This window comes from Trichechus manatus, unplaced genomic scaffold (genome assembly GCF_000243295.1).
Source record: "Trichechus manatus latirostris isolate Lorelei unplaced genomic scaffold, TriManLat1.0 scaffold00031, whole genome shotgun sequence".
In the NCBI taxonomy this organism is placed as follows: Eukaryota; Metazoa; Chordata; class Mammalia; order Sirenia; family Trichechidae; genus Trichechus; species Trichechus manatus.
Window position 1 is genome coordinate 16,853,540 of NW_004443967.1, and position 16,128 is coordinate 16,869,667.

General features: G+C 46.5%; 1 protein-coding gene across 1 annotated transcript in view; it reads left to right on the plus strand.

The window, feature by feature from the left end:
* Window positions 1-16,128, plus strand: part of DOCK1 (dedicator of cytokinesis 1) — a 569,919-nt gene that overhangs the window by 442,116 nt on the left and 111,675 nt on the right. Inside the window, exons 30-32 of the mRNA XM_023730055.1 lie at window positions 1,566-1,644; window positions 7,753-7,853; window positions 14,790-14,848. Of these exons, the coding sequence (XP_023585823.1) occupies window positions 1,566-1,644; window positions 7,753-7,853; window positions 14,790-14,848 (239 nt within the window). The remainder of the gene's footprint in view (window positions 1-1,565; window positions 1,645-7,752; window positions 7,854-14,789; window positions 14,849-16,128) is intronic.

The following is a 16,128-nucleotide window of genomic DNA, read 5'->3' on the forward strand; positions in this document are numbered from 1 at the left end:
GGACGACAGACTGATAGACGGGTGGTGGGTGAACTTTGTTAGAGTACACGAAATGTTCTACATTCAGCTTTCTTCAGCATGTTACAAAATCAGCAGTGAGAGCTGTTTTCCGAATTTAACTGGACATCCTGCGTTGTTTTTTTATTTGCAAAATGTGGCAGCCCTGTGGCTGATGGCAGCTGCTGCCCAGGCTGTGCCCTCGGTGAATGGACAGGGTGAGGATCCCCATGTCCCTCTGCTAATAGCCGCTCAAGTCATCTAACATGCGGCCCCTGGGCAGAATTCACATGGCTCCATCTACAGTTTTCTTCAGTGACTGAGCTAGCAAACTCTGTCCCTGGCTGTTTGTACACCTGTCTTGGTCCAAGATCCAGCTCATAGGTCTTGTAATGAAATGATGTTTGCCAGTCCCCTTTCTTAGAGTTGTACGCAGTGTGAATATGAGAGAAACCGCAGTGGCAGTGGGTGATGGGTGGGAGGTGGTGGTGGTTGGTGGTGATAGAGACATCTCTGGGGGCCAGATGGTGAATTCCTCCCTCTTCCCAGGCTAACTGGCGTTTAGCAGCTCTGGGATCGGCCAGGCATGGGGAGCACCCCAGGCATGCATAGCTAACGAGGTAACCTCGTAAGAGAGCACCAGTTACTAGTAACTTCCCTAGATTCCTTTTACTGTCTTTGGCTGCTTCCTGCTGTCTGAACAGAGGAATGTAATTAGGTTTATCATCCGTGACCTCCTGCACATTCTTCTTGCATTCTGCCCTGGTGCAAAGGGAGACGGGTTGCTGACAAAGAAGGATCTGGACTGAGCTTTATTATCGTAAACACTTCCAGGGGTAATGAAACAAATCTACTGAATGAAGCAGCTTGTGAAAGTCTCCGTGCACAGCAGACGTTTGTGACAGCCCACATTGCAGATTTTATCATGGAAAAGCAAAAGCCGAGGCATTGAAGGATACGAGGGTTTGCTCACGGTGCTTAAAATTTCGCATCATCAATGAATCACCGTTCCTGCTAAAATTCTCATAAGTACTAGCTCCTTTGCTTTGAACAAGGAAACAATGACGCAGATTAGCATTTGGGACACAGGACTAATGAGACTGAAGTCACTCATGCTTCTAAGCACAGTTAATAGTATACCAAACTATCCCAGGCCTAATGGCTGGTGTATAACTAAGCTTTCAACTGCTTCATTGAAAAAAAGGCAGCCAAGTGGAGTCCGGTATAACAGTATAACATTGAGACATTGCAGCTTAATAAAAGGATTTGATTTGCACCTTTTCTTTTTTTTAATTAGATTTTTTAGTGATACTTCTCATATGTTACTTTCAAAAGCTGTTGTCTTGGTCTATTTCTTCCGTTCTGCTTGTGCTAATTTACTTGATTAAATTGGAGAACATCTGCATATAATTCTCCAGCCTTTACATTGGCAAAACCTCGCCATTTTTCACCTGACTTAGAGCTTTCGCTTTCCAGACGCTCCCGGATTGTATCTCGTTGAAATGCCAAACCAGCAAAGGTGCCAGAGCCTAAGTGTGTAATTATGTAATTTTCTCCTGATTTTTCAGAGTCTTCCTGCGAGCAATTAATCAGTATGCAGATATGCTGAACAAAAAGTTTCTGGATCAAGCCAACTTTGAGCTACAGGTAAGAGAAGAGGGGACACAACCTTTGTTGAGAAATCACGCTAGGGTACGTTGCTGGTCTGAGCCAACATTGTCTGTGTCTCTGACTCACACTTACTTGGTCTCCGTCAGGCAGGTGGAAATGGAATTTACAGTATGTACTGTGGGACCCCAAGGAGTGAATCTGACACCTTCAGGGCATTTGCTCTACTTAGCCAGCAAGGAGATGGAGTGGTTTCCGAGAGAAACGACTGAATCAGACTGGCTAACGGGGATTCTCGGAGCAGGGAGGTCACTAAGGCTCAGCGTGGATGGCTGCCCAGCCTAACACTGCGGGGGACGTTCCTGATGTTGGAGGGGGCAGCAGAGGAGGAGATCTGAGTTTGCATCATGAGATCAGCTTCCCTTTGAACATGGTTTTCCCTAATATACTCTCTCCTGGCTTTGTGCAACCCACAGTGGCTGTTGCCCCTAGGATGCCAGGAGCCTGTCAGTGTAAGAGCTGTTCCTCGTGTGTGTGCCCGTGTGTGTGTGCATGTGTGTGCGTGTGTGTGTGAGAGAGAGCGAGCGAGAGGGACTGAAGTTGCCTGGCACGATTTCCCACTGAGCATTTGTAGCTGACAGTTCCATTGTTCTCCGGGTGCGCTTCTGCTAATCATGGCTTCGTTGGGCATCATGATTACCTAGCTGAGTGTCCTCAAGTTTGCAGTTAACAAGGCATCCAGAGGCACGAGGCAAGTCAGGTTCCTAACCTGGATTAGGGCTTCCTTTGCTGAGAAGGGACCCGAGAACTTATGTTCACCCAGTGGGTGATCCAGCTGAAAATTGTTTTACCAGAGAGTAAAAATCAGACACCCATTTACTTTCCCTTTTGTATTGCCTCGAGAAAATTTAGGGCTAATGTGGTGCTTACTTTTATTAGATTAAGCTCTTTTATAATTTTTCTGTTTTAAATTTCTATTTTATTGACATTATAGAATATATAAACTAAAAAAAAAAAAAAAAACTATTGCTGTCTAGTTGATTCTGACTCATAGTGACCGTATAGGACAGAATAGAACTGCCCCATAGGGTTTCTAAGGAGCAGCTGGTGGGTTTGAACTGCCAACCTTCTAGTTAGCAGCCCAGCTCTTAACCACTGCGCCACCAGGATTCCATTACAGAATATAAGCATATAATCATATATCAGGCATTACAGAATTGACTTGACGGCAATGGGTATTTTTTTAAATATGCACATGTGTATACAGTAAAACCTGTGAAAGCTGGAACCTGTGTAAGGTGGAGACCTGTCAGGGAAGGAAAACTCAAATATTTTCCACTAAATAGAAAGCAACAGAAAAGTGGTGACTGCACCCTGTCAAAGACAGAAAACTTGAGCAAGACCTGGAAAAACAAGGCAGTCCCGTCGAGTTCCAGCTCTCACAAGTTTCACTGTATCTAGAAGTGTTTCTTATTTTTTTTACAGTTTTATTTTTTATCATTCTCTTGACTTCATGTCTGTTTTCGTATATCATAATACACAGCTGTATTATCATTGTAAAATAATCACACAGTGTAAGTCAGTATATCTAGTAAATATGAATACGTACCCCCACCTTGTTGCCGACTCGGAGTCCTCATCTGGAGAGAGAACTTTTAAACAGTTGTATGTGCTCCCAGCTCTTCTCTGTGTGTTTACGTTGACGGATGCGTGTTTCCTTTTGCATTTTGGCAGGAATTGGATCGTCCCTGTGTGTGGTATGGTACTGTCATGTTCCACAATGTGAATGTACCTACAAATACTCAGCTACTCCTCCACTGGTGCCCTGTAAACTGTTTCCCGTTTTTCAGTGTGGGCAGTCCCTGGATTATGCCCGGATTACCCCTGGATTACACCCATATTAGGAACAAATTCCATTCCTAAATCTGTTTTTAAGTCGAATTTATATGTAAATCAAAACAGTTAGGTATGGTTCGTATCTAATGTCGGTTAGTCAAATGTTCGTCTTAGTATATAGTATATAGTGTAACTTTCTATGCATGAAAACATTAAAGAAACACTTCCAGATGCACTAAAACATCTTTAACATAATAATACAATAATAATAATAATGTTTTGATGCACATCGCAAAGTAGTGCCTGTTATTACAAACCATTGTAAGCGCCTCAAATTATTAATGTAATAGGGTTTACGGGGCGTGGTTCGTAACTACAGGTCGTACATAAGACGGACGTTCAAAACCCGGAGACTGCCTGCCGTACAAGCGGTGCCGCTCCTAACAGTTTTACACACAGGCGTGTTAGCGCACGCATTCTGAAGAACAGATTCCTAGAAGTATAAATGCCGGGCCAAATGGTATGAAATCTTAAGTTGAACAGACATTGTTAAATTGCCCTCTTAAAATGCTTTAGCCATTTGCAATCCCACCAACCTGCTTTCAGATCTGCCATTTTCCAGAATCTTTTCCAGTCCCAATATTATTCATCATTAAAACGGTTGCTCCTTGATTTTATTGGCATTTCTTGATTATTAGTTAGGCTGAGAATACTTAACAGCCCTGGGGGTTTCTGCTATGAGTTGTCTGATCATTTCCTTTGCTCATTTTTCTATCAGGCCATTTGTCTTACTCTTGTATAACTTGGAATTCTTGATAAAGCACGGGCAGGGGTGTAGGCTTATAATATGGAAATAATCAGTTTTTCTGTAGTCAAATCTATCAGTCATTTCTTTTTTGGCTATTCAGTTTTATGTTTTGCTTGGCAAATCTTTTCTTGGCTCATTATCAAAATTATAAACATAACTATTCATTAGGGCATTAGTATCTAGTCCTTGGGTAATGCAAACGGCTAAGCACTTCCTGCTAACCAAAAGGTTGGCAGTTCGAGTCCACCCAGAGGCACCTCAGAAAAAAAGCCTGATAATCTACTTTCTGAAAAACTCAACCATTGAAAACCCATGGGAGCACAGTTCTGCTGTGACACATGTGGGGCTGCCATGAGTCAGAGTCAACTCAATGGCAAGCGGTTTGTTATTTTTTGGTTTAGTGTCTGCTAATACTTTTATAGTTTTTGTTTGCTTGTGCGTTTTTAACTTTCGCTTGGCTCATCCATCTGGAATTTCTGCAGTTAGTGTTGGGGTAAGGGGCTCACTTCACTTTTTCCCACATCATTTCCTGAATAGGTTCTTCTTTCCTCAGTGATTTAGAATGCTCTGATTATCATAATGACAAATGCATGTGTGTATGAAGTTTATTTTCTGTGTTAGTTCCATCATGGTTTTAATTGCTACCCTTTCATACGCAGCCACTACAGCCAGGACCTCCCCATTACTCTTCTGTTGCAAAATTAGCTTGCCTATACTCAAGGGCAGGTGAACCAGTAAGCAAGGTATGCGCGTGCTTACAGTAAGCAAGGTACACACGGACTCAATTGTATTTACTTACTAATCTGTAGTGCATAATTTCAAAGATGTGGTGAAGCTCATGTGAAATTGTGCACTACAGATTAGTAAGGTAGTAGATAAGCACAAGTAAGCCCGTGCAAACCAAAAAAAAACAAACCCCTTGCCGTCGAGTCAATTCTGACTCATAGTGACCCTATAGAACAGAGAACAACTGCCCCACAGGGTTTCCAAGGAGTGCCTGGTGGATTCGAACTGCCAACCTTTTGGTTAGCAGCCGTAGCTCTTAATCACGGAGCCACCAGGGTTTTCCGTGCAGGCCTTGCTTATTGGGTCATTAGTCTCTGGCTATACTTAGCATTTCTCTTCCATGTAGTTTTAAATCAGCCTGTTAAGTTTCTTTTTGTAAAAAATTATACTTAAATTTTAATTGGTGTACCACGGAGTTTATAAATAAATTTGAGGAAATTTAAACCAGTTCTTGTTGCCGATGAGTTGACTTCAACTCATGGTGACTGTATGTGTGTCAGAGTAGAATTATGTTCAATGGAGTTTTCAATGGCTGAGTTTTGAAAGTAGATCACCAGGCCTTTCTTCTGGGGACAGGTGAAGGACTGTGGGCTGTGGAGCCTGGGACGCCTAGTTTGGATCCTTCTGCTTCCTGTGTTCTTTGGGGCCCGTGGGCAAGTGTGAGAACCTCATCTTGAAAACAGGGTTTACTGCACACTTGGGTGGCTCCGTGGTAGTCAGATGAGTTGGTGTGTTAATATATAAAGTGTCTAGTTCCTGAGAAGTGCTGGGTAAGTGGAAGGCCAGCATGCTCTTCCTTAAATCCTGTCAATGCTTTTAAATTTCCACTTACTTCACAGCTAATTAAAAATAGAACCGGTAATGTTAACACCTTATTTTTATATAACCCTTTGCAACTATCTCATTTGATATAATAAATATTAACCCTGTTTTGTAAGTGAGAAACCTGACACCCACATGTTTCTTGCTAAAAATCATTAAAAGCGTATTCAAGCTTGCACGTCACAGGCGAAGGGTGAAGGAGCACTCGGGGTTCAGGCTTGAAGGGCCTCGGGGATGGCGGACATGTCAGCCTCATGCCTGATGGGAGCGAGAAGGCCAGAGCACGGGAGAGGTGGGGCAGCCGGGACTACCCACGGGGTGTGGGCAGCTTCTGAGGGGTTCAGGCAGGGGCATGGCCCTGCCAGGTTTGCATTTGAGAAAGTTCCCTATGGCTGCACTGTGGGCAGTGGATTTGAGAGGGACTACACACGACGGAGAAACACTTTGGAGACTGGTGTTCTGATGGAGAGAGGGTGCTAGGCTTGCAGCCTGGTCCCGGTTTGACATCGAGTGGGTGGATTTATCAAGTGAAAGTTCAGGACTTGTTAATTGATGCGAAGGTGGCTGGGACAGTGCAGAGCCCAGCGTGAGTCCAGATCTCTTGCCTGGGCAGTGAGCGGACATAGGTGGCATTTATGGAGCACCAATGAGCAAGCGAAAATATCACACTTGCTGATCCAAAAATTCTTCCTTCCTCGGAACCTTCCTGCTCTGCCTTAAACACTGACTTAATAAGTGGGGTTTGCTCATCACTTTGGGAACCTACCCTTAACAACGTTTCTTGTTTAAGAACACTTTTATAACACCAAGGGCAGACGCGGTGCCCAAATAGACAGAACTTCTGTGGTAAAGAGATTTATGACCGGAGTCATTTCATAGCAAATTGTCTGTAAGCCACGAATTGTCTGTAAGTCCTTGAAATATGGAATGTTTGATTTTATTTTATATCTGTTTCCCTCAACTGTCTAGTGTATCTATGCTTTTTTTTTTTTTTTGGTTTTTGGTATCACACAAATCATAAATTATAGAAATCTAGACTAATCTTTGGAATTCCTGGGTGATGCAGATGGCTAACATGCTCAGCTGCTGGCCAAATGGTTGAAAGTTTGAGTCCACTCAGAGGGCCTTCAGAAGAAAGTCCTAGTGATCTACTTCCAAAAAGTCAGCCATTGAAAACCCTGTGGAGTGAAATTCTACTCTGACACATATGGGGGTGCCATGAGTCGGAGCCTACTTAACAGCAATTGGTACTAGCACATTATTCTCAAGGAGGCAGGTCCTCCACATGGGAGTAAGAGCTTCCATATGTGTAGTGTGTGTCACGTGCTGGGCGCCACTGGAAACGCCCTGCGCTCCTTTGTTCCTTTGATCCTTCCAGCAACCCTGTAAGGTAGGTACTATTAAAATTTCTGTTTTATTGATGAAGAAACTGAGAGGTTAGATTGACTGCCCAAATAAATGGCAGAATTGGGATTTGAACACCTACATTGTGATCCCGGAGCCCTGGCGGCACAGCGGTTAAAGCGCTCGGCTGCTAACCGAAAGGCCGGTGGTTCAAACCCACTAGCCACTCCGTGGGAGAAAGATGTGGCGGTGTGCTTCCATAAAGATTACAGCCTTGGACACTCTATGGGGCAGTGGTACTCTGTCCTACAGCGTCCCTAGGAGTCGGAATCACGTTGACAGCAGTGGTTTGGTTTTGGGAACGTGATCCCGGAGCCCGTGGGCAACACTGAACCACGCTGCAATTTGTATCTAGTGAGCACATTTTTAATTTTTCTGTTTTAAACATTTCAGAAGTGTGTGTTAGGCAAATGATGAATGTTTCAGAGCACATTTCAAATCCTCCATTAAGCTGCTCACCAACTCTGCCCTTCCCCCTTTTTGGTTTTCAGCTGTGGAACAACTACTTTCACCTGGCCGTAGCTTTCCTTACCCAAGAGTCCTTGCAACTGGAGAATTTTTCAAGTGCAAAGCGAGCCAAAATCCTGAACAAGTAAGTCCTCATCCAGCTCAGAAACCCGGGGTAGGCGCCTCCAATTCTGTTAGCATAATTTCCATGGCATCTCTAAGCCAGCTTGGTACAAATTGAGATGTAATCACGATGTAATGAAAGGGGGTTTTTAAATCATGCATCGGGTATTGCCTTTTCTAACCCATGAATCAAGATCTAAAATTGCAGGATTCATCATGGTAGGTTCAAAGTCCGTATAATTCAAGACTATTAGCACAACACAGAATGGGCGTTTCAGGAGATAATTGCTTTGCTCTGGACTATTGTGATGTCATTCCACATGCAGGTTACTTTACTACTTAATTCTCCAATTCTGCTTCTCAAAAAAAAAGCCTCTGATGGAAGCTGTTGGCACTGTTACAATTATCGAACAACTCACTATGGAGTTGACACTGGCTGTGGTTTCCTTCTCTGAAGGAGATAACTGTCCTCGTCGGCTGGATTTGCAAGGACTGAGCTGGCCCCTGTGTCATCGTAAGCACGCCCCTCAGAAGGTCCAAAGCATTTGGGTAGGATCTCTTCAGATATTTCCAATGGAAGTTTTGCTGTGTAGAAATAAAGTCTGCAAATTGATTACAAAGTATTTAAGATAAATCAAGGGGCATGAAGAGTAGCACAACAGACAGCACCACAGGTCATCAGGGAGAAAGCGTTCTGCATGTCTGAGAGCAGACCCTCTTCCTTGACCCTGTGAGGCCGCTGGGGACAACGAGATAATGCCTAGACCTTGTGGTGAAGAAGTCCAAGTCCAATGGGGAAGGTAGATATGCAGAAATTATTACATCCCCAAAAACATTGCCCAGAGCGCATGGGAGTCACATAAAAGAATGGTCCACAGTGTGCGAAGAATTGATTTGGTCAAACCCGAATGGAGTACAGGACTTGCCAATGAAACTCAGAACATGATAACCCCTAGGAATCAAAAGCTGTGAGGAGAAAATTTGACCGCTCGACCTTCGCACACCTTGGTGCCAGGGGAGTGGAAGGGGAGTAATGAGAGTGGCTTGGAGCCCGGAGGTGGGCCTGAGGGCTCAGCTGGGTGACTCAGAAGGCCTCCTGGTGGCGTTCACTTCCAGGCTGGGTGGTGAAGGAGACCCAGAGGTTGGCTCTGTGACCCAAGCAGAGCTTCAATGAACAGCCAGTCCCAAAAGGGGACATCAAGGGCATTCTGCCAGTTGCTAAGCATGACTATTGCAATTCTGCATTCTGGAACTGGGGAAATCACTACAGGATGGGTTCGGGGACCGACCGGACCCACTGTGAGACGGACCTGAGCTAAGGCTCCACTGATAACCTGATCTCCATGCACTCCCACTCTGACTGGCGAGTCTCCCAGGGTAACTGTCAGTTCAGAGCCAATGTCCAGTAATCCCCCCAAAAGTTTGAATATTTCCTTTTCCCCAGTGAACAGTCAGCCTGGTAAAAGGCTGTAGACCCTTTGTGGAAAGCTAGTAGAAAGATGAACAGTTTACATTTTTGCCAGTGCCGTGGGGTCCTTCCTCAAGGGGACCTGGCCTTCCCTTCATTCAAGGGACTATGGGTCTTATAAGATGGCTTAAGTCTGGGAATTGATTGAGGGGACTTGACTCTATTTTCATAATTCAAGTTAGACTTTTGTTCATTTGCCCTAGGACTCTTCTGCTTATACAGGTCAAGTAAGAAATTAGTAGTCTTTCATCTGTTTCACTCCTAGGGACATCATGACCAATTGGCCAACGCCATATGTCTAGGAGAGTCAGACTAATCTGATTACTGCTTTGACTCTGCTGTCCATGATGGTGACCATGCCCACCTTGTCTTCAGAAATAGAAGCCTGGAGGGCTGGGGCTTGGGCAGAGCTTGAGGGGCTGGTGATGTGGGAATTGATCCCAGGATCTGAGCAATGCTGGGGAGGCTAACTTAGTATACAGTGGAGCATAATCATGGGATTCTCCCTCCTTGGGGGAAAGCCCAAGGGGCCACAGGGTGGAGTGATGCCACACCCGTATTATAGCCTCTGGGCTGTCTCTATGAGCTCCTCTGCTCTTCTAGGGTTGGTGAATCTCAGTAAGGGCTTCATGGTGGAATAGCCCCCAACAGCCTACCCCTTGGTTCCTCCCTGCCAAGCCCCACAGCCCCTCACCTCTGTCCCTGTCAACAGCACTGTGGCTCAGAACAACAGGAAATACTGGTGTCAGAAGATCTGCCTATTCATTTTCTCTTGTTAAGCTCCCATCCTCCTGATTATTAAGGTTAGGGAGGATAATTAAGATATTCATTCCAAAGACATTCCTCAAAGTGCATGAGAGTTACATAAAAGAATGGGCCTCACCACGCAGAGAACTGATTATGTCAAACGCAAATTGAATATAAGACTTGCCAATGAACCACAAAACAAATAACCCCTAGAAATCAAAATCCACAATAAGAAAATTCAACAGTTCAACCTTCCGATACCCTTGGTGCAAGCGACTCCTAATGAAGGACAGAAATGTCCACGGAATGCTAAGCCTGACAATCCTTTCTTCCTTCCATCCAACCCCAAGCCTTCCATGTTACTGGGGCTCAGGAAATAGAGTAAAATTTTAAAAACTTGACTTTTGATTAGTGGCCGACTTGAAAATTTTAGTATGAAAACATTGTGTGTCCCGGTGTGGGGTGATATCTCACGTGACTGCAAAGAAGGAATTGTATATCAGGGCCAGGCTTCCTTCTGAAAGAGACAGAGATTCACAAATTGGGCCTATCTAAGTATAGCCAGAATGCGCCTTAGAAGCGAGGATGAGACTTGGTCTCATGTACTTTGGAAGTGTTATCAGGAGGGACCAGTCCCTGGAGAAGGACGTCATGCTTGGTAAAGCAGAGGGTCAGTGAAATAGAGGAAGACCCTCAATGAGATGGAATGGCACAGTGGCGCAACAATGGGCTCAAACATAGCAACTATTGTGAGGCTGGCACAGGACTGGATAGTGTTTCGTTCTGTTGTACATGGGGTCGCTGTGCGTTGGACCGACTTGACGGCACCTCACAACAGGCATGTCTAGGGGACAGTGGTGGCTCTTGGTAGAACTCTCACCTTCTACGTGGGAGACCGGGTTCGGTTCCCTGCCCGTGCACCTGATGCGCAGCCACCACCCGTCCGTCAGTGGAGGTTTGCACGTTGCTATGATGCTGAACAGGTTTCAGTGGAGCTTCCAGACTAAGACAGACCAAAGAAACCTACTTCCGAAAATCAGCCAGTGAAAACCATATGGACACAGCAGTCCGATCCATAACCTATCGTGGGGATGGTGCAGGACTGGGCAGTGTTTCGTTCCGCATGGGGTCATCGTGAGTCAGGGGTTGACTCAACAGCACGTAACAACAATAAGCAGCACATCTAAGCGTAAAATCCCCGTTTAGAATTTTCAGCCTGAACGGGCGCCAAGGTTAGCCCACAGAGAACAAATTTACATAGTTTATTTTAGGGTTAAGGGTGTAGGTCCTAGTGAGGCCATCTGCCTGGGCCGTGGAAAGTAGCCTCCCAGGGGCCCCCTTGGGCAGTTTGAAGGTGTTGTTCCTATGCTCACTGGCTCTGGAGGTGGACTACAGGTGAGCTGGGTGTGGTAGGAGGCACTCAGCCAAGCTGACTCCAGCTCTGTGTTATTCTAGCCTTGGGGAGCCAGGCATGTGGTTAACCTCCATGAATCTCTGCTTCCTCATTGGATACACAGTCATTAGTTTCTTCTCAGTCACCTCCCATTCTTATCCTGAGCATAAGATGAGACAAGCGCACTCTGAAACATGAGACAGTGCTGGGTTGTGACGTTGTAGGTATATGCCTGAGCTGGTCGGGAATCACGCGTTGTGGTGGGAGAAGTTGGATTTGGGCGTTCGGAAGCTTGGACGCTCTTCTCCTCCTTCCCCGTGACCTGGGCCAAGTCTTGGCCCTCCTCTCTGGCCCTGGTCCATTTCCCTCAGCTATACATTGTTAGATAGGGACCAAATGACGATCGTAAGGTCGCCACCTGCTCGGAAATTCTGATCCCCATCATGAGCGTGATTAGCCCAGGACACTTGCTAGTTAGTTTTTCTGTGATTTCTCCTTGGTAAGAACACAGGAATGGTTCGGGAGGGTCTCCTGAGTTCAGGTGACAGCTGTAACTCTGTTTGGGATTACTCTGAGGCACGGATAGATTCATCAAAGCTGCCTTCTTATTAAAACTAAAGAAAAGATCCATCTGGCTGCCAGGAAAATTCAATCTTGGCCTTCTCTCCTCGCTCCTGCCCCTCCTCTCTCTTTGTTACTGAAGCACCTTTGTTGTATTTGACTGTTAAAATACCTCTTTTAGCACCTTTGTACAATAGGCCTGTGCTGCTCATGAGGGGTGTGCTCTCACGTCTTTCTCAATCCATCCCGTTCTCAGGGAAAGTATAGCTGAAAAATGTAAATGCCTCACCCTGAGCCCCCCTCTTCAGCACCTTAAAGGAGTTGCTGTGCAGGGGTGGGGGTGGGGGGTCCTCTCCTGGCTCCCCTCTCCGCCTCCTGCCCAGAACCTGGCTCCAGCTCTAGAAAAATGACAAACCTTTCTCAGACATGAGCAGGTGGGTCACTCCTGAATGACCCAGACCACAAATTCTAAGCCTGCCGCTGCCGGGGGTCTGCTTAACTTTGTACTTCTGAACTTTGGAAGGTCCTCTGAATAGAGGGTGATTGTCAGTCCTGAGAGCGGGAGGTGAGTCAGAGGGCAGAGAGGTGTGCAGAAGGGAGGAGATTGTTGGCGTGTTGTTAGCTGCTGTCCAGTCGACCCCGGCACATGGCCAACCCATGTGCAATGGAATGAACACCACCTGGTCCTTCATCATCCCCATCATCAGTTGCAGATCAGACAGACCCTTATGATCCATAGGGTTTTCACTGGCTGATTCTCAGAAGTAGTTGCCAGGCCTTTCTTCCTAGTCCATCGTCGTCTGGAAGCTCTGCTGAAACCTGTTCAGCATCATAGCAACACACAGGCCTCCAGTGATAGGCGGATGGTGGCTGTTCATGAGGTGCCTTGGCCAGGAATCGAACCCAGGTTTCCTGTATGGAAGGCGAGAATTGTACCATTGGACCACCAGTGCTTTGACTGGGTGAAGATTAACCTAGATTAACTGTCTTAATTTTTTGAGAGATAGTATCCCTAGATGACAAGGAACTCTGTGCTGCTTGGATGTTAGAAGAGTATTTAAAACTTGAGTTAGACAGCAAGTGATAGGCTAGTCCACCTGTGACCAGCTTTTAGTGCCTTCTGGGGCCTCTGGCCCTCCTGGCATGCTGGGGTCTGAACACAGGGTGACGGAGCGCTGGAGAGGGGTGTCATGTTCTCAGGGCAGTGCACCCCCGTGCACGGTGAGACCCTCATCCACCCCGCGAGGAACAGTCCACATGGGCTGTGCACGGTTTTCATGCTCACCTCCCTCTTCCTGTACATTCGAGGGTGCCACCCTCCTGCACAGTCACGTGGCCAGTGTGTCCTCTCCCGGCCTGGGCAGCTGCTCCTGGCATCCCACTCGTTATTTGTGCCAGAGCACAGTGGACGTGTGCAATCAGCGCTGCAAGCACCCAAAGACTGTAGGACTTGGTGTTTGGATCATACGTCCTTGGGCAACTTGGGGTGCCACTTACACATTGAAGGGTACATTCCTGCCACCTGCAAACTCAGACCCAGTAGCTTTGCTGCAGGTGAGTTCAGCAACCGTGGGCACACCTCTCCCCACTTTGGCTTTGGTGACAGACAGGGGCACCCCGGGTCAAGATCCCACCTCACTCACTGGGGAGCCTGCCTTATCGGCTCTCATCCAGTTGGGGGCTTGTGTGTATGTAATACGTTTATCCAGAGAATCAGCTTGTCCTCATGGGAAGTGGCTTATGCTCCCTGATCTCAGTTTCTTTGTCAAATGGGTCCAGTCACTCGACCTCCTGCCCACACGGCAGTGTCTCTGTGGTTGAAACCTGTGGCTTCCGGGTGAGATTATCACACAGGCTGCCGCCCTCACCTGTGGTGAGTGACAGGCAGGTCGCCTGAGACTGGTAAGAAGCAGCGGATCTGTGACTGTTGATTTATAGGCAACGATACTGGCCGTAAAAGCCGCCATGCGGCCATGTGTAATCAGAGCTCTCCCTTTGTATCTGATTACATGGGGACGCTCAGCCCAGCTTCTACCACACAGCTGTCAAACTGCAGTCTTGCATGATGATCTTACGAATTACTATTTTTAATATAATCAGCTTTTTCCTGAGGCAATAAACGAAAAAGTTAAATTTCTCACCAGCTAATAAAGGTTTGTCTTCTGAAGCATCAAATTCTGTTTACTCATGAAACGCATACCTCACCGCACCTCCACTGGGAGGCAAATTAGCATTCATTTTCCCCGATAAACAAAAGTGCTGGAATATTGGATGACATCTTTAGGTGTTAAACCGTTCTTCACATTTAAACCGATAAAGAAGAAGGTATTTGGAGGAGGCTTTCCCTGGTCTGGCTGTCGACTCCAGGGCTTAATTTTAACACGTGAAAGCTGCTCTGGTGCACATGACTGAAGGATTTCTTTGGTGTGTGTGTGCCAACAACATGCGCGCAAAACAAACCCCCCTCAGGCCACAGAGCCGAGTTCTCCTGCGCTTGCCATTAGAGACAAAAGAAAGGAAAACACCTCCATTACTCTCCTCCACAGCCGCCCCCTCGTCCCACAGCAGGGAGGGGGTTACATAATCCGCCTCCGCCTCCGAGATGGGAACTTGAGAGGCTCTCCCCTGGAGCCCTCTCTTCAATTCCTTTTGGTGGCGAAGGAAGTTGAAGCTTCGGCTCTCTCTGTTTGTCTTGGGGATGGGGAAGTTTTATGGCACATAAAAATAATTCAAGTCTGGTTCCAGATTCCCTGTGGCATGACTCAGCATTTCTTTCCCCTGCTTTTCAGGTATGGCGATATGAGGAGACAGATTGGTTTTGAAATCAGAGACATGTGGTACAACCTGGGTGAGTAGCCGGGATTTTGGGGTGGGAGGGGCGGAGAGTTTGAGTCAGTGGTGGGTGCTGACTTTGGTTCTGTCAGCACTGTCTCCTTTTCCTAGGAGAGCAATAGCTGCGCTTTGTAGGAACTGTTTTCCGTAAATAAGAGATGTTGTTGTTGTTGGGTGCCGTTGAAGTTCCAACTCATAGCGACCCCGTGTGACTGAGTAGAATTGCCCCATAGGGGTTCCCTAGGCTGTAATCTTTATAGAAGCAGATCACTACGTCTTTCTCCTGCTGAGCCTCTTGGTGGTTTCGAACCACCAACCTTTTGGTTAGCAGCTGAGCGCTTACCAAAATGAAGGACTAGAAATCTTGACTGGTGGGGTAAATAGGAGAATCGGTGGAGCATCTTCTTGTGTCAGATGAACACGGCTCTGCCTTGGAACCCTGTTGCTGCTGGACGTCTCTAACATCCTCTCTCTGTTTCATGCTCCAAACTCTGTAGCCCATCCTCCTGTGATAAACACCATCACCTAATGCGTGGGGTCACCGTGACTCAGCAACTGGTTTGGTTTTGGTTTTTTAATGTACCTGAAGGTAGATTTTTGCAGAATCCACCTTCAGAAGGTTTATTCACCTTCTCAGAACTGGGCCCAGTGTTTACGCACAGTGCCACCAGGTGATGGTAATATAATGTGCTCGTGCAATTGAAGCAATAAGAGACACGTTGTATGTGTGTTTAAGATAAGAAATCAGTACAAATTTCCCACCTAGTGTCACCATTAAAAATAACAACAAATTCTCTCTTAAAATTATAACCAGTACAGAACTTTAGATAAGCTCCTTTAAAAAGAATAAGTGACTGATATGGTTTGGTATCCTCTCACCATCTTTAATGTGTCCCCTATAACCTAGCCTCACTCCTAGTTGAGGTGAAGCTGTTTCTGTCCTCAGCTCACAGGATTGCTTTGTGCCAAGGTCTCCGAGGCATCTCCCCCTCAGCACTGAAGGGCCGGTGGCCATGCCCGGGATGCGCTGGCAGCAATGAGCGAGGCATCAGCTGCGTTTCCTGCCTTGGACCCACGAGGGCTCTGCTTCTTTCCCTCAGAAGGGCACAAGGAGCTAACAGTGACTTGTTGGGAGGGGCCTCCTCTCTTCCCTCTCCTCCAGTTAATCTTTGCTCTAACAGGAGAAGGGAGGCGTTTGTCCACTTATCTCTCTAGTTACCCCATTGCAGTAGGGGTTCACTTGTTTCACTGGAGCTCAGGGCAGCTAGGTAGATAGGTGAATGGGTGGGTGGATGG